At 41.1% G+C, this 23,020-nt stretch overlaps 1 protein-coding gene across 5 annotated transcripts in view; it reads left to right on the top strand.

Annotated features, from left to right (window-relative positions):
- NFX1 (nuclear transcription factor, X-box binding 1) overlaps positions 1–23,020 on the top strand; it is an 84,075-nt gene that overhangs the window by 814 nt on the left and 60,241 nt on the right. For 4 of the 5 annotated variants that reach the window (XR_003429150.1, XM_027088934.1, XM_027088935.1 and 1 more), the window contains exons 2-4: positions 2,930–3,928; positions 20,452–20,610; positions 21,765–21,842. Coding sequence is in view for 3 of the 5 variants with exons in the window: in XM_027088934.1 (XP_026944735.1) it covers positions 2,930–3,928; positions 20,452–20,610; positions 21,765–21,842 (1,236 nt within the window). In the remaining 2 variants the exon portion in view is untranslated. Of the gene's footprint in view, positions 1–2,929; positions 3,929–20,451; positions 20,611–21,764; positions 21,843–22,036; positions 22,156–23,020 lie in introns of those variants that run through there. The other variant, XM_027088936.1, reaches the window with a different exon arrangement.

The following is a 23,020-nucleotide window of genomic DNA, read 5'->3' as shown; positions in this document are numbered from 1 at the left end:
TCCTTCGGGGTACCTTAGATCTTTGTTTTCCCAACTCTTTGGACAGTGACCGGAAAGGAATATTTTACATGGTGATCTCAGTGCACACAGACATAAATATAAAAGCGAACCAAAAATTTCAAGAAGCAGTGGTTTTCCTTCCTATATGCAATGCACTCTACTACATATTTCGTTTGAAAAAACACTTGTCCAACCCACTGCATGATTTGATTTCATGACCCACTCTTTCTGAAAAACAGGGCAGCAGTGTGCAGCATGAGGTTTGTGAACAGTCATGAATTTGAGTCTTCGTTCTGCTACCTACCAGCTGTTGGGGCACCGAGAAGAGTATATATGTATTTGTGTACTTGGTGGCAGGTAAAATGTATTTACTACTGTGGGTCTTGGTCAGAAAAGTTGGATAACACACTGCATTGGTGTACCCTAGTCCTGATTTAGGTATCAATTCATCTTGGAGTGTAGGGACCTTGTTAGGCTGGTGTTTTGTTCTTCTCCCACCCATTTTTTCCCCAAATCCTCTAAATTGGATCCGTTGGTCTTCCTATCGTTAGGCTTACTTCTGGCCCATTTCTACACCATTCAGTGTTTGAAGCAGAATTGAGTGGGGCTAGTTGTGAGTCATAGTTTGGGGCTATGGTGTTGTGCCCCAGGTTACAACCTCTGCCCCACCTACTGAGGCAAAGTCTCCTAGTCCAAAGACCTCCCCAGTCTGTCTCCTGTGCCTTAGTTTGTTTTTGCCTTAGTTCCTATTCCATGTTCTTATTTCAGCATCATCTCTAACCCACACCTCCATCCCCACTCAAGGTTTAATTCTCTTACCTGCTGTTGTCCTGGAACACCAGCCCAGTCCAAGGGGTATCTTCCTGCCCATGGGCAGACTCTCCAGTGCCAACTTTGTCTCTGGACTCTATAATCTACAGTTGGATTTTCCCTTACTCTGCTCCACCCACCCGTTGGTCACCTACCATGGTATTATCTTGGATCTTATCTTATTTTATCTTGATCTTATCTTGGGTACCACTTGCACTATAGCCAAGCCTTGGGGATGAGACATCCTATTTGTTGAGTAACTTACAGCTGCTCAAAATAGTGAAAAAATAAAGGTGTCTCAGATCTTTGTGTTCAGTTTCCTGTGCCCTTTCCCCCTTCCTTATGTCTCTTAAGGATCTTTCAGAGGGCTTTGCCCACTGCCTCACGTCTGGTGGAACACATACTTTATATGAATAGGTGCTGCCCGTCTAGATTCTCAAGTTGCATCAACTCTTTGCTGCTTAACATGAAAACACCCTCTTCCCATCCTTTACCAGGCTATTCTGGACAACTTTACTGATGTTTTTCTGCCCCTTTTACAGCCTTGCTTCTTCAAGCAGAAGAAAACTACACAATACCCACTTGGTCTAATCTACCCATTCACCCCTCTAAGTTATCTCTTATATTTCTGGAACAGCTTCTCTGCCACCTTCTGAATTTTTCTAATCCTCTTGCCGTTTTGTAAAGCCCTCCACCCCACCCCCAGAATTCTGCCCATTGAAAGCTTTCAGGACAAATCCTGGATTGAGAGAGAGGTTACCCTGTGACCTTTATGATCTCGCTCAGTTCTTAAGTATATGTTTCTGTAGTATGGGCCACCCAACCTCTCACATTGGAGCGTAGTATAAGAGTGTGATCTCTAGGGTCACATAGCTTGGGGTGGAATCCTGAATCTGCTTTGGAATACCCCTGTGGCCTTGGGCAGGTTACTTACTCTCTACAGTGTCTCAACTTTCTCATCAGGAATGTAAAGATTAAATGAGTTAACATATGCAAAGTGCTTAGAATAGTGCCTGACACATGTTAAGTACCTAATAAATGTTAGGGCTTATTATTAAACCTGAAACCCCATAGGCTGTGCATTGCACCTATCTGTGGTCAAGTCTGTGTTTCAGATAGTTTGTAGTCCTAACGGCAATAATAAAGCACTATTTTAACCACTTTATACATGTTACTAACCTTGCTTTAATCTTCATAGCAACTCTTTGAAGTAGCAGCTCTTTACTATTCCATTATTGAGATTAAGTAACTCGCATAAAGACACAAGTGATGGGCAGGGATTTAAACGCAAATTCCAGGCCCTGTTGATTCATAGAATATTCTGTATGCTACACATAGTTCTGACTTTGCTACTAACTGGTTTTGTATCCTTAGGCAAATCATTTCATCTTTGGACTTCAGAGACTGAGTTGACTATAAAGAAGCATGTTAGGGGGTAAAAATGAGTAGGTTGAAGGGGCATGTGCTTAATTTTTGAGACTCTGGAATTCTGGACCATATTACAGAGATTATGTATGGAAAACCTAAAATATATTCCTGGGGAGAAGAGATGAGATGTACTGATCCTGCTAAGTACTGTCTGTGTGAAGTCTTACTTAAATTCCACAATGACCCTTTGGAATAGTATTATCAGCTTTTGTCATGTATGAGGAAACTAAGGCTAAAAGCAATCAGGTGGTATCCCTAAGCTCATACTATAAGTTGGAGGGCCAGACTTTAAACTGATTTTGGCTGACTCCAAAGCCTGTTTACTTAATGCTATCTTAGAGTTTTGAAATACCACATTGAACCTGCTGATTGGTGTCTCACCCCGAACTGTTTGCTGACCTCACATTTGTCGATAAAGATAAACACGTTTATAAATAATACCCGGTAGCCCAGGTGAGCAGTTTTCCTTAGCAATTCAGCAGTAGCTGTTGGTGAGGCTGCTGGTTATGAGATGATCAGTCTTCCACAAGCACCTTGAACCTACCACCTTCACAGGAAACATAGACCTCGTATAGAGACTGTTTTATACAAAGTCCCTAGGAAAGTAACTTTTAGATATGGCTTACAGTCTTCAGGCTTCATGAGTGACCAATTAATTTCTTTACCTGCATGTCTGTTTCTTATGTCCTAGGTACTTTTAAATTGAATACGGACGCTGCTGAGTTCATTCCTCAGGAGAGAAAAAATTCTGGTCTAAACTGTGGGGGTCAAAGGAGACTAGATTCTAATAAAATTGGTAGAAGAAATTATAGTTCACCACCTCCCTGTCACCTTTCCAGGCAAGTCCCTTATGATGACATCTCTGCTGTTCATCACAGTTATCTTTCAGGAAGCAAACCTAAGAGTCAACAGACTTCTTTCCAATCCTCTGCTACTAATAAATCACTCAAGAACCATGGCCTTCCAAATCAACCTTGGCAGAAATTGAGGAGTGAAAAGCAGCATATCAGAGTCAAGAGAACACAGGGTCTCACTGACCAGACCTCAGATGCAGCTGGCTTAGAAAGTGTGGCCAAGTCAGAGAGTGGGACAAACCTCAGAGAGCACAGCCCTTCTGAGAATGAGAAGGAAATTGTCGGTGCAGATCCCAGGGGAGCAAAACCCAAAAAGGCAGCCCAATTTGTATACAGCTATGGTAGAGGACCAAAAGTCAAGGGGAAACTCAAAAGTGAGTGGGGTCACAGAATGACTCCCAAACCTGAGGAGGCGGGACCTGAAAACACCAAACCTGTGGGGGTTATCCACCCTGATTCTTCAGATGCATCCTCTAGAAAAGGAGTAGCGGATGGGTATGGGGCCAGGCGCAGCGAGCAGAGAAGATACCCACAGAAGAGGCCTCCCTGGGAAGTGGAGGGGGCCAGGCCACGACCAGGCAGGAATCCACCAAAACAGGAGGGCCAACGGCAAACAAACGCAGGATCCAGAAGCAACATGGCCTGTGTTCCAAAGGAAAATCTCAATGAAAGACCAGCAAAATCTGCCTGTGACAATGGGAACTTGGCAGTTGCCAGCAAGTCTTCCAGAAGGGTTGACCCAGAGAAATGTGCTGTAAGGAGGCAGGATCCTCAGGTAGCATCTTTCCCCCGAGGCAAACAGAACCACATGCTAAAGAATGTGGAAACACATACAGGTAAACCTATCTGAATGGGTGGAAATGTTTTCTCTCTCTCTTTTTTTTTTTTTAAATTTCTGAATAGGTAATACATTCATACAATTTAGAAACCAGAAAATATAAAAACGTACATAGTTAAAGTCTCTTTCTCTCCTTGTTCATCATCCCCTTGGGTCCTGCCACCACCTGCCCCCCTCCCCAATAGGTAACCACTTACTTAGTTTTTATATATCATAAGCAAATACAGGTAAGGAACGTTTTTCTTAACAAATAAGGAATTTAAAAAGTGCAGGTATGTGTGGTATAGATGTTTGGTTACAAGATTTGTTTTGAATTCTGAAAGCACAAGTAGGGGGTGGTAACATCTCCACTGCCTCTCCTGGTTCCAGCCTGCATCACCTCTTGTCTGCTTATCTGCAACAGTTCCTAACTAATCTTGCCATCTCCAGTTTTTCTCTTTGAGTTCACCTCTTACGTCAGCATCAGAAAGTGATCTTTCTAAAACATGTATTGACCTGCGTCACTCCCCTGCTTAATTCTGTTCACTTTTTCTCGTCACCTACAGATTCTGCCTTCTGCCTTACCCAACAGCCTCATCTTCTGCTGCCTCAGTCCCCACCACATTTTACTCCCTGGACTCTATACTGTCATCTTTCCATGCTGTTGCATATGTGGCTCCTTCTGTCTACACTGTCTACTACTCAGCTCACTGGTGAATTCTTACTCATATTTCAAAAGCTATAGTTTAGTCACATGTCCAGAAAACCTTTTGTCACCTCCACAGATAGCATTAATCTTTTCCAGCCCTGTGATATGTCCTTCCCTTACATATATATGCTTCTTTATAGCACTTACCACTGGAAACCATCATTTGTTTATGTGTCAGTGCCCTCCACTAGTTTATATGGTCCTTGAAAGCAGAGACCATATTTTTCCTTTCAGTTTTATATCTCTATTGCCTAGCACAGCTCTTAGAACACAGTAGGTACTCAGCTCTGACTGTTAGAAAGTTCTTTCTTACATTAAACTGAAAACTTCTTTCCTGTAAATATTTCCTATCTCCTAGTTCAAATTCTGTCCTCTGGAACTACACAGCAGCTAGTCTCTCTCCTCACAGCTTCCTTCCCACTCATTACACATCAGCTCTTTGCAGTATTTGAAGACACTTCTCATTTTACCCTGAGTATATATTTTATCCAGTGAATAAAATAAGTATATATTTTATCCAATGAATAAATAGCTTCATTCCACCAGCTTTTTCTCATGGACCTTCACCATTCTGGTCTCCCTCCAGTTTAATGTGACATACAGCCTAACACAGGGAGCCACCACCTGCCCGGGCCTGTTTTTACACAGGCCTATAGTTCTAGTTCTCATTTGCTTCACCAGGCAGTCCTTCTTGGGATCTTGACTTGTGTGTGAACAAAGGCAATGTTATACCAGAGTTGTTCTTGAATCCTCAAGGCTGGTTGATAGTTTCCTATTGCTTCATAACAAATTACCACAAATGTAGTGGCTTAAAATAACACAACTTTACCATGTCATGGTTTCTGTGGGTCAGGAGTCTGGGTACGGGTTAACAGAGCTTTCTACTCAGGGTCTCACAGGACTGAAATTTGGCCAGGGATGCAGTCTTATCTGATGTGTGGGGTCCTTCTTGATGCTCACTGGTTGTTGATAGGATTTAGCTCCTAATGGGTGTAGGATCGAGGTCCCCATTTTCTTGCTGGCTGGGGATCACTCTCAGCTCCGAGGGGCCACCCGCAATTCCTTACCACATGGCCCCCTTCACAGCATGGTAGTTTGCTTCTTCAGAGCCTACAGGAAAGAATTTGCTACAGATTCTTTACATCTCTCTGACTTCTGTCTCTGATCACTAGACTCTTTTAAAAGGGCTCACTTGATTAGATCAGGTCTACCCATACTTGAGGGGAGATTATCCAGGGCATGCACACCAGGAGCTGGGAATCTTGGAGGCCACCTTAGAGTTCTGCCTAACAAATCTCTCTGGATTCACATCCCAGCATTTTCTTGAGACCTCTTTATTCATATTTATTGAGTAGATGCTGTGTGCCAAGCACTGTTCTAGGTACTGGGAATACAGCACTAACGAGATTTACATTCTGGTAGGGAAGACAGGTAGAAAGCACTTAAATATTTAATATGTCAGGTGATAAGAGCTAAAATATAAAGCAGGGTTGGGTTTTTTTTGTTTGTGTGTTTTTTTTTTTTTTTTGTGGTACGCGGGCCTCTCACTGTTGTGGCCTCTCCCGTTGCGGAGCACAGGCTCCAGACGCGCAGGCTCAGCAGCCATGGCTCACGGGCCCAGCCGCTCCGCGGCATGTGGGATCTTCCCGGACCGGGGCACGAACCCGTGTCCCCTGCATTGGCAGGCGGACTCTCAACCACTGCGCCACCAGGGAAGCCCTTGTTTGTGTTTTTAAGCAGGGTTTTTAAAAAATTTATTTTTGGCTGCATTGGGTCTTCATTGCTGCGTGTGGACTTTCTCTAGTTGTGGCGAGTGGGGGCTACTCTTCGTTGCAGTGTGCGGGCTTCTCATTGCAGTGGCTTCTCTTGTGGAGAGCAGACTCTAGGCGCGTGGGCTTCAGTAGTTGTGGCACACGGGCTCAGTAGTTGTGGCTCGTGAGCTCTAGAGAGCAGGCTCAGTAGTTGTGGTGCACGGGGCTTAGTTGCTCCACGGCCTGTGGGATCTTCCCGGACCAGGGCTCGGACCTGTGTCCCCTGCATTGGCAGGCGGATTCTTAACCACTGTGCCACCAGGGAGGTCCCATAAAGCAGGTTAAGAGGACAGAGTAACAGGGGCGCCAGTTTACATAGGTTGGTCTCTTTGATACGGAGACATTTGAACATAGACCAGAAGGAAGTGCAGAAGTGCACCACGTGGCTCTCTGGAGAAGGGCATTTCAGGCAGAGAGAGAAGCAAGTGTAGATTGGGGTGGGAGGGGGCCATTGTGAGCAATGAAGAGGTGGGCAGTAGGGGAGGTCAGAGAAATCACAGGGACTGGGTCATATGAGGCTCTTAGATTTGGTTCTGAGTAGGAAGGTGAGAAGTAGCTGGGAGGTTTTTGGAGACGGGATGGCATGATCTTACAAGCATTCTAAAATGATCACTCAGTCAGCTGTGTGAGGAATGGGCCCTAAGGAAGCAAGGGAATGAGTTAGGAGGCTGTTGTGGTAATTCAGGTACTTGATGGAGACTTGGATGAAGGTATCAGTGGTGAAAGAGGTAAGAATTGGTTAGACTCTGGGTGTATTTGGGAGGTAAAGCTGACAGAATTTACAGATAGACTGGATGTTGGATGCGGGAGCATGAGAGGAGTCCAGGACGCAGCCAGGGTGTTGTGCCTGAGCAATGTGGAAGGCGAGAATTGCTGCACAGTGCAGTGGTAGCGCATGGGAGGGGAAAGCAGTGTTCGTGTTTTAAACTTTTCACTTAGGAATAATTTTAGATTTATAGAAAGTTTGCAAAGATAGAACAGAGAATTCCCATACACTCTTCACCCAGCTCCCTGTAATGTTAACATCTTTGTCAAAACTAAGAAATTAACACTGGTACCATGGTATTGACTAAACTTCAGACTTTTTTTTTGGCTACGCCGCGAGGCTTCCAGCGAGGCTTGTGGGAGCTTAGTTTTTTGACCAGGGATTGAACTCGTGCCCTTGGCAGTGAAAGCACAGAGTCCTAACCACTGGACCGCCAGGGAATTCCCCCGGACTTTAGTTGGATTTCACCAGTTTTCCCACTAATACCCTTTTCCTGCTCCAGGGTGCAATCCAGGATATCACATTTAATCAGCATGTGTCCTTATTCTCCTCCAATCTGTGACAACTTCTTAGCCTTTCCTTGTTGGAAAACGTGTTTTTGTGTATGTTTTGCTTTGTCTCCTCCTTGTTCAGGAAAGATAAAGAATTTGGTTAAATTTATTAGATTTGAGTTGTCTACTAGACTGCCATATGGATATGTTAAATAGAGAGTTGGATATAAAATTCACAGAAGAGATCTGGACTGGAGATTTAAATTTGGGCATTGTCAGTGTAGAGATGGTGTTTAATGGACTAGAGGAGGTCACCTAAGGTGTGAGTGTAGTTAGACAAAAAAAGAGTGAGGATGGAGCCTACCTAGGCTTGGCTGGAAAATGAGCATCCAGTAAAGGAAACGGAGAAAGAGTAAACTGAACTAGGATGTGAAACGTTCTAAACACCAAGTAAAGAAATTCAAGGAGGAGGCAGTGATAATTGTGCTAAATGCTGTTGATCAGTACAGCAGGATAACTGCACATTGACTATTGGATTTGGCAATGTGAAGGTTACTGGTCTTTTTTTTTTTTGAATTTTATTTTATTTATTTTTTTATACAGCAGGTTCTTATTAGTTATCTATTTCATACATATTAGTGTATATATGTCAATCCCAATCTCCCAATTCATCGCACCACCACCGCCCCCCCGCCCCGCCTCTTTCTCCGCTTGGTGTCCATACGTTTGTTCCCTACGTCTGTGTTTCAATTTCTGTTCTGCAAACCGGTTCATCTGTACCATTTTTCTAGGTTCCACATATATGCGTTAATATATGATATTTGTTTTTCTCTTTCTGACTTATTTCACTCTGTACAACAGTCTCTAGATTGATCCACGTCTCTACAAATGACCCAATTTCATTCCTTTTTATGGCTGAGTAATATTCCATTGTATATATGTACCACATCTTCTTTATCCATTCATCTGTCAGTGGGCATTTAGGTTGCTTCCATGACCTGGCTACTGTAAATAGTGCTGCAATGAACATTGGGATGCATGTGTCTTTTTGAATTACGGTTTTCTCTGGGTATATGTCCAGTAGTGGGATTGCTGGGTCATATGGTAATTCTATTTTTAGTTTTTTAAGGAACCTCCATGCTGTTCCCCATAGTGGCTGTATCAATTTACATTCCCACCAACAGTGCAAGAGGGTTCCCTTTTCTCCACACCCTCTCCAGCATTTGTTCTTTGTAGATTTTCTGATGATGCCCATTCTGACTGGTGTAAGGCGATACCTCATTGTACTTTTGACTTGCATTTCTCTAATAATTAGTGATGTTGAGCAGCTTTTCATGTGCTTTTTCGCCATCTGTATGTCTTCTTTGGAGAAATGTCTATTTAGGTCTTCTGCCCATTTTTTGGATTGGATTGTTTTTTTTTTAATATTGAGCTACATGAGCTGTTTATATATTTTGGAGATTAATCCTTTGTCTGTTGATTCGTTTGCAAATATTTTCTCCCATTCTGAGAGTTGTCTTTTTGTCTTGTTTGTAGTTTCCTTTGCTTTGCAAAAGCTTTTAAGTTTCATTAGGTCCCGTTTGTTTATCTTTGTTTTTATTTCCATTACTCTAGGAGGTGGGAAAAAAGGTCTTGCGGTGATTTATGTCAAAGAGTGTTCTTCCTATGCTTTCCTTTAAGAGTTTTATAGTATCTGGTCTTACATTTAAGTTTCTAATCCATTTGAGTTTATTTTTGTGTATGGTGTTAGGGAGTGTTCTAATTTCATTCTTTTACATGTAGCTGTCCAATTTTCCCAGCACCACTTATTGAAGAAGCTGTCTTTTCTCCATTGTATATCCTTGTCTCCTTTGTCATAGATTAGTTGACCATAGGTGCATGGGTTTATCTCTGGGCTTTCTATCCTGTTCCATTGATCTATATTTCTGTTTTTGTGCCAGTACCATATTGTTTTGATTACTGTAGCTTTGTAGTATAGTCTGAAGTCAGGGAGTCTGATTCCTTCCGCTCGGTTTTTTTCCCTCAAGACTGCTTTGGCTATTTGGGGTCTTTTGTGTCTCCATACAAATTTTAAGATTTTTTTGTTCTACTTCTGTAAAAAATGCCATTGGTAATTTGATAGGGATTGCGTTGAATCTGTAGATTGCTTTGGGTAGTAGAGTCATTTTCACAATATTAATTCTTCCAATTCAAGAACATGGTATAGCTCTCCATCTGTTTGTATCATCTTTAATTTCTTTCATTAGTGTCTTATAGTTTTCTGCATACAGGGCTTTTTTCTCCCTAGGTAGGTTTATTCCTAGATATTTTATTCTTTTTGTTGCAATGGTAAATGGGAGTGTTTCTTTAATTTCTTTTTCAGATTTTTCATCATTAGTGTATAGGAATGCAAGAGATTTCTGTGCATTAATTTTGTATTCTGCTACTTTACCAAATTCATTGATTAGCTCTAGTAGTTTTCTGGTGGCATCTTCAGGATTCTCTATGTATAGTATCAAGTTATCTGCAAACAGTGACAGTTTTACTTCTTTCCAACTTGTATTCCTTTTATTTCTTCTTCTTCTCTGATTGCCATGACTAGGACTTCCAAAACTATGTTGGCTAATAGTGGTGAGAGTGGACATCCTTGTCTTGTTCCTGATCTTAGAGGAAATGCTTTCAGTTTGTCACCATTGAGAATGATGTTTGCTGTGGGTTTGTCGTATATGGCCTTTATTATGTTGAGGTAGTTTCCCTCTGTGCCCACTTTCTGGAGAATTTTTATCATAAATCGGTGTTGAATTTTGTCAAAAGCTTTTTCTGCATCTATTGAGATGATCATATGGTTTTTATTTTTCAGTTTGTTAATATGGTGTATCACATTGATTGATTTGTGTATATTGAAGAATCCTTGCATCCCTGGGATAAATCCCACTTGATCATGGTGTATGAGCATTTTAATGTGTTGTTGGATTCTGTTTGCTAGTATTTTGTTGAGGATTTTTGCATCTATATTTATCAGTGATATTGGTCTGTAATTTTCTTTTTTTGTAGTATCTTTGTCTGGTTTTGGTATCAGGGTGATGGGGACCTCCCATAACGAGTTTGGGAGTGTTCCTTCCTCTGCAATTTTTTGGAAGACTTTGAGAAGGATGGGTGTTAGATCTTCTCTAAATGTTTGATAGAATTCGCCTGTGAAGCCATCTGGTCATGGACTTTTGTTTGTTGGAAGATTTTTAATCACAGTTTCAATTTCAGTACTTGTGATTGGTCTGTTCATATTTTCTGTTTCTTCCTGGTTCAGTCTTAGAGGGTTATACCATTCTAAGCATTTGTCCATTTCTTCCAGGTTGTCCATTTTATTGGCATGGGGTTGCTTGTAGTAGTCTCTTATGATGCTTTGTATTTCTGTGGTGTCTGTTTTAACTTATGCTTTTTCATTTCTAATTTTTATTTGAGTCCTCTCCCTCTTTTTCTTGATGAGTCTGGCTAATGGTTTATCAATTTTGTTTATCTTCTCAAAAAACCAGCTTTTAGTTTTATTGATCTTTGCTATTGTTTTCTTTGTTTCTGTTTCATTTATTTCTGCTCTGATCTTTATGATTTCTTTCCTTCTGCTAATTTTGGGTTTTGTTTGTTCTTTTTTCTCTAGTTCCTTTAGGTGTAAGGGTAAGATGTTTATTTGAAATTTTTCTTGTTTCTTGAGGTAGGATTGTATTGCTATAAACTTTCCTCTTAGAACTGCATTTGCTGCATCCCATAGGTTTTGGATAGTCGTGTTTTCATTGTCATTTGTCTCTAGGTATTTTTTGGTTTCCTCTGATGTCTTCAGTGATCTCTTGGTTATTTAGTAATGTATTGTTTAGCCTCCATGTGTTTATGTTTTTTATGTTTTTTTCCCTGTAATTCATTTCTAATCTCCTAGTGTTGTGGTTAGAAAAGATGCTTGATATGATTTCAATTTCCTTAAATTTACTGAGGCTTGATTTGTGACCCAAGATGTGATCTATCTTGGAGAATGTTCCATGCGCACTTGAGAAGAAAGTGTAATCTGCTGTTCTCAGATGGAATGTCCTATAAATATCAATTAAATCTATCTGGTCTATTGTGTCATTTAAAGCTTGTGTTTCCTTATTAAGTTTCTGTCTGGATGATCTGTCCATTGGTGTAAGGGAGGTGTTAAAGCCCCCTATCATTAGTGTGTTACTGTGAATTTCCTCTTTTATAGCTGTTAGCATTTGCCTTATGTATTGAAGTGCTCCTATGTTGGGTGCATATATATTTACAACTGTTATATCTTCTTCCTGATCATTATGTGGTGTCCTTCCTTGTCTCTTTTAACATTCTTTATTTTAAAGTCTATTTTATCTGATATGAGTTTTGCTACTCCAGCTTTCTTTTGATTTCCATTTGCATGGAATATCTTTTTCCATCCCCTCACTTTCAGTCTGTATGTGTCCATAGGTCTGAAGTGGGTCTCTTGTAGACAGCATATATATAGGTCTTGCTTTTGTATCTATTCAGCGAGCCTGTGTCTTTTGGTTGGAGCATTTAATCCATTCATGTTTAAGGTAATTATCGATATGTATGTTCCTATTACCATTTTCTTAATTGTTTTGGGTTTGTTTTTGTAGGTCCTTTTCTTCTCTTGTGTTTCCCACTTAAAGATGTTCCTTTAGCATTTGTTGTAGAGCTGGTTTGGTGGTGCTGAATTCTCTTAGCTTTTGCTTGTCTGTAAAGCTTTTGATTTCTCCATCGAATGTGAATGAGGTCCTTGCTAGGTAGAGTAATGTTGATTGTAGGTTCTTCCCTTTCATCACTTTAAATATGTCGTGCCACTCCCTTCTGGCTTGTAGAGTTTCTGCTGAGAAATCAGCTGTTAACCTTATTGGAGTTCCCTTGTATGTTATTTGTCATTTTTCCCTTGCTGCTTTCAATAATTTTTCTTTGTCTTTAATTTTTGCCAATTTGATTACTAGCATCTCGGCGTGTTTCTCCTTGGGTTAACCTGTGTGGGACTCTCTGTGCTTCTTGGACTTGAGTGGTTCTCTCCTTTCCCATGTTAGGGAAGTTTTTGACTATAAAATCTTCCAATATTTTCTTGGGTCCTTTCTCTCTCTCTTCTCCTTCTGGGATCCCTATAATGTGAATGTTGTTGCATTTAATGTTGTCCCAAAGGTCTCTTAGGTTGTCTTCATTTCTTTTCATTCTTTTTTCTTTATTCTGTTCCACAGCAGTGAATTCCACCATTCTGTCTTCCAGGTCACTTTTCCGTTCTTCTGCCTCAGTTATTCTGCTGTTGATTCCTTCTAGTGTATTTTTCATTTCATTTATTGTATTGTTCATCTCTGTTTGTTTGTTTTTTAATTCTTCTAGGTCTTTGTTAAACATTTCTTGAAATTTGCCTCCATTCTTTTTCCAAGGTCCTGGATCATCTTCACTATCATCTTCACTATTCTGAATTCTTTTTCTGGAAGGTTGCCTATCTCCACTTCATTTAGTTGTTTTTCTGGGGTTTTATCTTGTTTCTTCATCTGGTACATAGCCCTCTGCCTTTTTATCTTGTCTATCTGTGAATGTGGTTTTTGTTCCACAGGCTGCAGGATTGTAGTTCTTCTAGTTTCTGCTTTCTGTCCTCTGGTGGATGAGGCTATCTAAGAAGCTTGAGCAAGTTTCCTCAAGGTTACTGGTCTTGCTAAGAGCAGTTTTAGTGGAGTAGTGGAGATGAAAGCTTGATTGGAATGGAAAGAGAGGCTTACCCCAAATATAAGTGTCCGTGGCTGTTTGAGAGTGGGCTTTGCTTACTCTCACTCTGAACTGAGAGAACCTAGCACTGCCCAGTCCTCCCAGACTGCCTGGATCCCTCATTCTGCAGTAACAAAACCCCCTATATCCTTTATTTGTTTTGGCTCTGCTCCTGCTCTTAATTGACCTATGGCCTTCTGTCGGGTCACCACTTCCTTACAGCCTCAGAGCCTGCTGTTTTCCCTTATCCCACTTACCTTAGTTTCTGGAAGACGGGAAGAGCACACTCCTTCCCCAGTGTCATTTCTAAGCTATTATTCTTCTACCTTTGTATCAGAATCCCTGCTTTTTTGAAGCTAATGCTGCATGACCTTTTCTCTCCATCCCCTTCCATGTCTCCTTATCTTTGTCATCTGTTAGCCTCCACATCTCCCAGCCCCAGCCTCAGTTATTAATGCATCTAGTCTGTATCTTTTTTCTACCCCAGTGATTCTCAAGGTATAGTCCCAGATCAGCAGCTGTCAGCAATACCTGGGAACTTGTTAGAAATGCACATTCTTGGGCCTCACCTCAGAGTTAGTAAACAGAAATTCTGGGTGTGGGGCCCAGGAGTCTCTCCTTTTAACAAGCCTCCAGGTGGTTCTCATGCACATTCAAGTTTGAGAACTACTGATTTACCATAAATCCTGCTGTTGTTCTGTGTGACTTCAATGATCACGTGGGTTATGTCATCCTCAGGTTCTTTGATCTTGTCACCTGCAGTGACCTTCATATCCGTTCCACCTCCACACCCACTACCAAGGAAATGACCCTGGGGATGCCCCGTCTCTGAAATTCTAAAGTCCTGTGTTCTGCTTTCTGACCGTAACCTCCTATCCTTTTGGCTCTCCCAGTCTCTTCCACCCACTATCAGTTCAGTCTCCATCCTTCTTCATCCCCTCTTCAGGCTAGGCCTTACTGTAAGTCATTTGAAGTATTATCCTTCTGCCAAGACATTTGGTAGGATCCCAGCCCTGGGTGGATGCTGCAGTCTAGCTTTTCTACCCTATCTGGATAACAGAATGCCATTTCAGGAAATCGTATAACAGTATAGATTTGGCACTGCTGCAAATTCACTCGCCCTCTGAGGAAAGCCTTCCTGATCACCCTGTTTAAAACTATAATACTTCCCCCACTGCCGACCCTCGCTAACCTCTTTTCCTGGCTCATTTTTTTCCATAGCACTTATTACTATTTGATGATACTACTTATTTTCATTATTTATTTGTTTATTGACTACCTTCCACCACAAGATAGTAAACTTCATAAGGGCAGAAGATTTTTGTCTGTTTTGTTCACTGTATACCCTTAGTGTCTAAAGAGTGTCTGGTACATGGTCAGTTCCCAGTAAATATTTTTGAATAGTGGTCTCTAGCTCAGCTGGCTTTCAGCACTGCCGTTTTCCCTTTATATGACCTTGGGCAGCTGTCCCTCCCATTTTCATCTAAGACTATTCCAAACCTTTTCCACACTTATTCAAACCTTCCTAACATTGATCTCTCAACCCCAATAGACCTCCTTGCCTCCTACTTCACTGAGAAAGGGGAGGTCATCACTGAGAAAGGGCATAATTTTCTCAACTTTTTGCTCTCTCTAAGCAAACTCAGAGACATCTGTGCCTGTTATTCCTTTTCTTTCATTCTGAGATCTCTTTTATTTCCTTTCATCAACCTTTCCACATCTACTACTCCAAGTTCTCAACCTGAAGCTCTTCCTGAGTCTGTCCTGCCCTCTAAAAGAAAAACTTGCCCCATACGGGACCTCCCAGTAGGGTTGCTTTCCTTCCATTCAGTCTAATCAAGAGTCATCCACTCTGGGGCTTCCCTGGTGGCGCAGTGGTTGAGAGTCTGCCTGCCGATGCAGGGGACACGGGTTTGTGCCCTGGTCCGGGAAGATCCCACATGAGCCCATGAGCCATGGCCCGTGAGCCATGGCCGCTGAGCCTGCGCGTCCGGAGCCTGTGCTCTGCAACGGGAGAGGCCACAACAGTGAGAGGCCCGCGTACCGCAAAAAAAAAAAAAAAAAAAAAAGAGTCATCCTCCACTCTGTGTCATTTTCCCTAATCTGATTTCATGTCTCAGTCCTCTGGCATCATCACCACTTGACTCAGAGCTACTGGTAAGGTCACGAATGACTCAGTCCTTACTGTTATCCTGGACTTCCCTTTGAGTTGGACACAAAGGGGTCTTTTCTGAAATGTAACTTCCTTGACTCCTTTGTTACCACACACTTCTGGTCCTTCTTGTTCTCCTTGACTGTTCCTGTTTATGTCCTTCACTATTCTCTTCCTCCACCTCTTTCCTAAATGTTGGTGTTACCTAGGGCTTTATCTCAGCCCTCTCTTCTTACTTGATAAGGCTTCATTGCGAGATTACAACCAGTTCTGTACTTTCAAACCACTACCTCTGGGCTGTACTGATTTCTAAACCTTTACATCCAGCCCCTAAGCTCTGCCATAGGCCTTAGACTCACATAAATAAATGTGATGTCTGACATATGCTTCAGACTCAGCAAGACCATCTTGAACACGTTGATCATGCTTACGTTGTATTAGCTTTTTAAAAACAGCTGCCTTACCTTAAATAAGGCAGCTTACTAAAGTTGATAGGTTAATTTACCTTTATTCCCACCATCCAGATATAATCAGCTTTAACCTTTTAGTCTGTTTCCTTAAAGAATTTTTCAATGCTCAGTTTTACATAGTTGAAATCATATAATAAAAATAATCTTTATTCTTTTATTGCTTATTATAGTGTTATATTTTTCCACTCATTAAGAAATCTTTGTAAACCTTATTTTAAATTAATATATAATATGCCATAAATAGATATGCATTAATATTTAAACAATCTCTATCTCCCCCCCTTTTTTTTTGCTGATATATTTTAAAGTAAATTCCAGATATCAGGCTATTTCACCTTCATATACTTTTAGGTTACATCTATTTTAAAAATATGGCCGTTTTCTTACATAATCATAGTGTCGTTATTGTGCTTAACAAAATTAGCGATAATTCCTTGAAATCATCTAATACCTGGTCCACAATTGAATTTCCCTGTTTGCCTCAAAAATGTCTTTTTACACTTGGATTTTTCTTTTATTTTTTTGCGGTACGCGGGCCTCTCACTGTTGTGGCCTCTCCCGTTGCGGAGCACAGGCTCTGGACGCGCAGGCCCAGCGGCCATGGCTCACGGGCCCAGCCGCTCCGCGGCATGTGGGATCTTCCCGGACCAGGGCACGAACCCATGTCCCCTGCATTGGCAGGCGGACTCTCAACCACTGCGCCACCAGGGAAGCCCTACACTTGGATTTTTCAAATCAGGATTGTTTTAGGTTTTGTTTTGTTTTTTTTAAGACAGTTATTTATTGGTGTATCTGAAAAGTTTGTAGTGCATTCTCCAGACAGGTCTCTGTTCTTCTGGTTTTTTAAGTGGGTTGTCACCCTCTTTACTGACATACTATCAAAGTAAAAGTATAGAGAATATACAGTCATGACTGGGGAATGATGGAGAAGCCCTAGTGGGAGAGGGCCTAGGATTGAAGAAGAGCCAGTGGTCAGGATAGGGCTGCATCCAGCATGGACAAGAGTCTTGCACCTGAAATGTGATAGTTCACTAGCAGAGAGCTATTCCAGAATAGTACCATGTTTTACGTATGTTACACGCTTAGATAAAACTGAAATGTTGGTGAAAGAATTATACTGTTCCTCTTGCTAGTATGTTTCTAGAACCTTTTACTATTATTTATTATTTTCATTCATTCATACAACAGGTATTATTGAGTACCTTCTATGTGTAGAGTTAGGAAATAAACAAGGTAAAATATATGATAGACTTAAGTGGTGTGAAGAAAGATAAGGGAGATAGGGAATGCTTAGGGAGTGGGTTACAGTTTTTTTGTTTTTTTGGGGGGAGGGGTGGGTTCCAGTTTTTAAAGTGTGGCCAGAGACTGCCTCATTGAGAAGACCACATTTTTTAAAAATTAATTAATTAATTAATTTAGTTTTGGCTGTGTTGGGTCTTTGTCTCTGTGCGAGGGCTTTCTCCAGTTGTGGCGAGCAGGGGCCACTCTTCTTCGCAGTGCATTGGCCTCTCACCGTTGCGGCCTGTCTTGTTGCGGAGCACAGGCTCCAGACGCGCAGGCTCAGTAGTTGTGGCTCACGGGCCTAGTTGCTTCGCGGCATGTGGGATCCTCCCAGACCAGGGCTCAAGCCCGTGTCCCCTGCATTGGCAGGCAGACTCTCAACCACTGCACCACCAGGGAAGCCCGAGAAGACCACATTTTGAGTAAACACCTGAAGCAGGTGAGGGACTGAGCTGTGCAAATGTCTGGGGGACAGTATTCTAGGCAGAGGGAATAGCAAGTTGTAAAGACCTTCCCGCGGGAATCTGCCTTCCAGTTTAGGGCTGGGAAGGAGGCAATGTCGTCTCAGAGTGGTGGCCTAGGGAAAGAGGAATCACAGATGAGGACCGGGGGCCAATGAAGGCCATTGTAAGGACTTTGGCTTTTACAGGCATGTGATGTAGGAACCATTGGCAAATTCTGAGCAGAGGAGTGTATCATCTATTAATAATTTGCATTTTGACGGGCTCCCTCTGGCTGCTGTGGTGAGAATAGACTGAAGTAGGGAGACTAGTTAGGAGGCCATTGTAATAATCCAGGTGAGTGGATAGTGGCTTAGACCAGAGTGTTAGCAGCAGAGGTTGGATTCTGGAAATATTTTGAAGGTAGAGCCAGCAGGGTTTGCCGACATACTGAACATGGGATGAAAGAGACAGCCTTTGGAAAGGCTGCAATTTGTCAGCTATTCAAAGTTGACAGCTTTGGAAAGGCAGTAATTTGTAGGCTATTCAAAGTTGACAGCTGTCACCACATAACTAAATGTACGTGCATCCTAGTGGTCAGATTTCACCGTGACTGGACTTAGAAACATCACAATAGTGCTTTATTAACAAGCAATAAACTAATGAATAAGAGAAACAATAAAATAAAAAGACAGTCCTCAGGGTAAAAATTATAGTGTTCTCAGGTGGGTTCCGTACTTCACTTACCTTTCTGTGTTCTTAATTCTAACTCAGTTCTATTCTGGAATGGTCAATAGGCATTTTCTATAAAATTCACCACAAGTATAATTCTCACAGACTATTCCTCTGCCTCAATCAGCCTCACATATAGATGGCTCAAACTTAATCTCACTCTCTGATGAGCTCTCACCTAACTTACTGCTCCAGAATCTTCCACATGTAGCATGGTAACCGGTAGGAAATATAATTGACTCTGTTATTCAGAAATGTTAACCTATGCAGGGTAGGGTATCCCTACTTTTTTTTTTTTTTTTTTCGGTACGTGGGCCTCTCACTGTTGTGGCCTCTCCTGTTGCGGAGCACAGGCTCCAGACACGCAGGCTCAGTGGCCATGGCTCACGGGCCCAGCCACTCCACGGCATGTGGGATCTTCCCGGACCAGGGCACGAACCTGTGTCCCCTGCATTGGCAGGCGGACTCTCAACCACTGCGCCACCACGGAAGCCCGGGTATCCCTACTTTTAAAAAAGAATCTAAGTTTGATTCTTTGGCTTTTATAATAGAATTCAATTTTATGATGTGTTCATCTGTATCTAAAGCAGGTAATTTCCTTTTAATCAGTCACTTGCAGTATCTTTATTCCAGGCTTTCTCCAGAGGGAAAGAGCTATCCCAGAAACTACTAAAGCCTAAAACTTTCAAAGGAGAGAGATTATGGAGCAGACTAGATGATACTCGTTTATTGTTTCATCCATTCATTCAATAAATATTACTGAGCGTTTGGTATATGCCAGGCATTGGATATACTACAGTGAGCAAGGCAGACGAGCCTCTGGTCCTGCCTCCCAGAGCTTACAGTCTTGATGTGTATTTCTTTTGACTTTGAACTGGACAAACAGAAAGTAATCTTAGGGAGCTAATATTATGGAATGACTAAAATGTGAGCTTTTGAGTCAGATGGCGATGAGTTTGAATTTTGATTTTTAAATTTCTGGTTATATGATCTTAGGTAAGTGTTTTAACTACTTTGAGCCTCAGTTTCTTCATCTATAAAATGGTATCTCTGTTATATCCTTGTTAAGAGAATTAAATATGTGTAAAGTGCTTTAGCACAACACTTGGCGTGGTGTATTTAAGGTTAGTTGTTTTATTCTTATAACTTACTTGGACCTTATAACAAACAAAATAGTATTGTGAAATAAATGCTAAAAATATGGACTGAAAAAAAACATACACACACACATACTCTCAGGTCTGGGTACACTTGGGATTTAGAAAGATTCTGCTGAGATCGTATTTGAAGGAAAAGTCTGGAAGTGGGTGAAGGTATTGAAGAGTAAATCTGGGAGGATTCTTAGGATGTTATACACTGGTCTCTCTCATAGATGCTGAGCTTCTGGAGCCAGAGACTGTGTGTCCCTCAGTCTAGTAATCCTGCCATGGGGCTTGTGGTAGGCATCAAGCCTGTCTTTCTTGAGTGAACAACCAAAGACTTTCAGGGCATCTACTAGAACCATCTCACCACCATGGGTTGTTGGAACGTGTCTAGGCTTAGGTTTCTTGCACCTGACCACTGTAGCTTCACGAGCCCTTCCCTAACCTGAATCCATGAATGTGGTAGATGCAGAGCCTTCCAGATTGAGAGGGCAAGGCACGGTGCTACAGCATGTTTCTCCTGTGAATGCTTAAGCCGTGTGTTACAAGGGGCGTTTGGCTATTCTGCTAGAATCCTGGGCAGTTTCTTGGGAATGTTTCCTCAATTGTGGGAATCCCTACCTGAATGTCTGCTTCCTAAGTCCTCTACCTCAGCATATTCCTGCCCCTTCCTGGTCTCAAACTCTGAAGAGTCACCTTGCTCAGAATCAGACATCCCTTAAAATCTCTACATTTGAATTCTCCTCTCAAATGCCTTGCTGATCCTTGGTTGACTACGGAATGATTTTCTGTGTTTCAGTTTATCTGTTTTGTTTTTTAAACAGGTTCTTTAATTGAACAGCTAACCACAGAAAAATATGAGTGCATGGTGTGCTGTGAATTGGTTCGTGTCACAGCCCCAGTGTGGAGTTGTCAGAGCTGTTACCATGTGTTTCATTTGAACTGCATAAAGAAATGGGCAAGGTCTCCAGCGTCTCAAGCAGGTCAGTCATTTCTCTCTTCTGAATAGTTATTCTTACTCATTAGATATGTTCAGGTTTTAAACTTAGCTTTAAAAATACTACTTAATTCCTCTTAAGTGTTTTATCTGCGGGGAGAGTATGTTGCCCTGATCACATATTTTGATCACATATGTTGCCCTGATCACATATTTGGTTTAAGCTATAAATCTTAAACCAGCTAAGCATAACAAATTAAAATATACTTAGGGTACAACAAAATCAGTCACTTTTACTGAAAATGGTAACTTTTATCCAAGTAGCATCTACAAAGAACGATTTTTTTTAAATTGGGGTATAGTTGATGTACAATATTATGTCAGTTTCGGGTGTACAACATAGTGATTCACCATTTTTAAAGGTTATATTCTATTTATAGTTATTATAAAATATTAGCTATATTCCCTGTGTTGTACTATACATCCTTGTAGCTTATTCATTAGAAAACATTTCTTGTATAGTTTGCTTTAGAAAATTTATAGAAAACAATGTTTAATTTACCCTTAGGATTTTGAAGTTGCTTTGCCTTTAACAGATCTTCTCCATAGTATTTTGTGGGCTTTTCCCAAAGTATACTAGTATTTAGGGATAATGCAAATGTTACTAAAAATATGCTTTCTGAACTTTGGCTCTTCTAATTTAAGACATTTGAGTTTTCCTGCATGTACTCAAGTATCCTACTTTTTTTTTTTCAAACCAAGATTCAGATGCTTACTTTGATATTAAAAATAATAGAACACTGTCCCACAAAATGAAATGTTAATTTTATGAAGTGATAGAGGTGTTAACTAAGACTGTGGTAATAATCATATTGTAATATATACATGTATCAAATCAACATGTTGTGTACCTTAAACTTACACAATGTTATACGTTAATTATATCTCAATTTTTAAAAATGGAATGAAATGGATACCCACTGTATTCACGATATGAGGTCCTTATAATTATAAGCCTAAATGCAATATTTAAGCAAAGAATTCAGTATTGTGAATTTGTTTCCTAAATGTCTGATATCCTTAACATGGAAATTACTACTGCTGCTTCAATATTATGGCTTTCCATAGATTTAAAAATTCTTAAATTACATGTGCTTTTGTAAGGAAATTATTTTGATTTCCTCTCATTTTTCTTGACAGATGGCCAGAGTGGTTGGAGGTGCCCTGCATGTCAGAATGTTTCTGCACATGTTCCTAATAACTATACTTGTTTCTGTGGTGAGTTTTTTTGCATACACTGGAGTTTCTTTCACTTTGCTTATTGTACCTCAGTTCCCAGCCCTGGAGAGGCAGTGTGCTGGGCATGTTTTAGAAGTCACTAATAAGACTTCAGAGCTACAGGAGTTTGTAAGACATCACATGCATGTGGTCTGTCACACAGCTAGAGTCACAGGCCTTTGTGTTCTTGGCAGACTGTTCTGGAGGTGAGCCTTCTCATCATGCCCACCAGGTCTCCTTGATATTAGTTTAGATCAGAGCTGACCAGATGGCAGAGGTGGATACAGACATGGGCTTCTTCTCATCTCTAATGGTAACAGCTTTGAAATTCTGGATTTGAGCAACATGAGTAAAGAGTAATGGTGAAGTGTACTTTATTTTAATCCAAGAAATCAGTCATTGTTCTTTATAATAAAGAGAGATTTTCTGTAAACCAGCATTGCAAACTATCCTTGTGCCCTCCCTCTTTATGGAATACTTCTTCCTGGTTTTGCATAGGTCAGTTCTTCCATGTGTTAGGAAAAAAGCTTTTCATGATCCACATGCTCATCTGTTGCTAACCTATTTCCTGCGTGTCTTTTTTTTTTTTTTTTTCCCCCTCTTTCCTGCCTGTCTTTTAATGGGTAACCTTTACCATCTGGCTGTCGATTTTTCAGATTTTATTTCTTAACCATTTATCTCCCTCCTTGAACCATTGCATTTTTATCTCTGTCCTCATTACCTCACTGAAACTTATTCAGAAATCATCAATGACCCTTTCCTGACCAAATCCAGGGCTGATTTATAAATTCTTAACCTTTTTGTCCACACAGCAGCCCTTAATGCTTTTGACCATTCACTTCTTGAAATGACTAGCTCTTTCTGTTTCTCTTCTACCTGTTCTCCTTATTTTTCTAATTTGCTCATATTTCTCCTTTCCTGTTACTTAACTGCCAGCTTTCACCAAGAGTCAGTCACTGACCATCAACACTTCTAGACTCAATCTCTTTGTGAACTCAGCTATCTACAGTGTTCTTCCCCTTCTTTTCTTTAAATCTCATCCACTGTGTCATTCAAGATCTGACCCCAACTGTCTGCTTCCAAAGGAAGCTTCCCCTTCCTTAACTCCTCTCCCACTTTGGCCACTCTTATGCAGAATCTGTTGGTCCTGTATGTTCTTTTGCCAAAATCTGACCCTT

The sequence above is a fragment of the Aethalodelphis obliquidens genome, unplaced genomic scaffold, assembly GCF_003676395.1.
Source record: "Aethalodelphis obliquidens isolate GAN/ISIS:26980383/991018 unplaced genomic scaffold, ASM367639v1 scaffold64, whole genome shotgun sequence".
Lineage (NCBI taxonomy): Eukaryota > Metazoa > Chordata > Mammalia > Artiodactyla > Delphinidae > Aethalodelphis > Aethalodelphis obliquidens.
The sequence above is the reverse complement of the archived record's forward strand: the minus strand, read 5'-3'. Positions and strand labels throughout refer to the sequence as shown.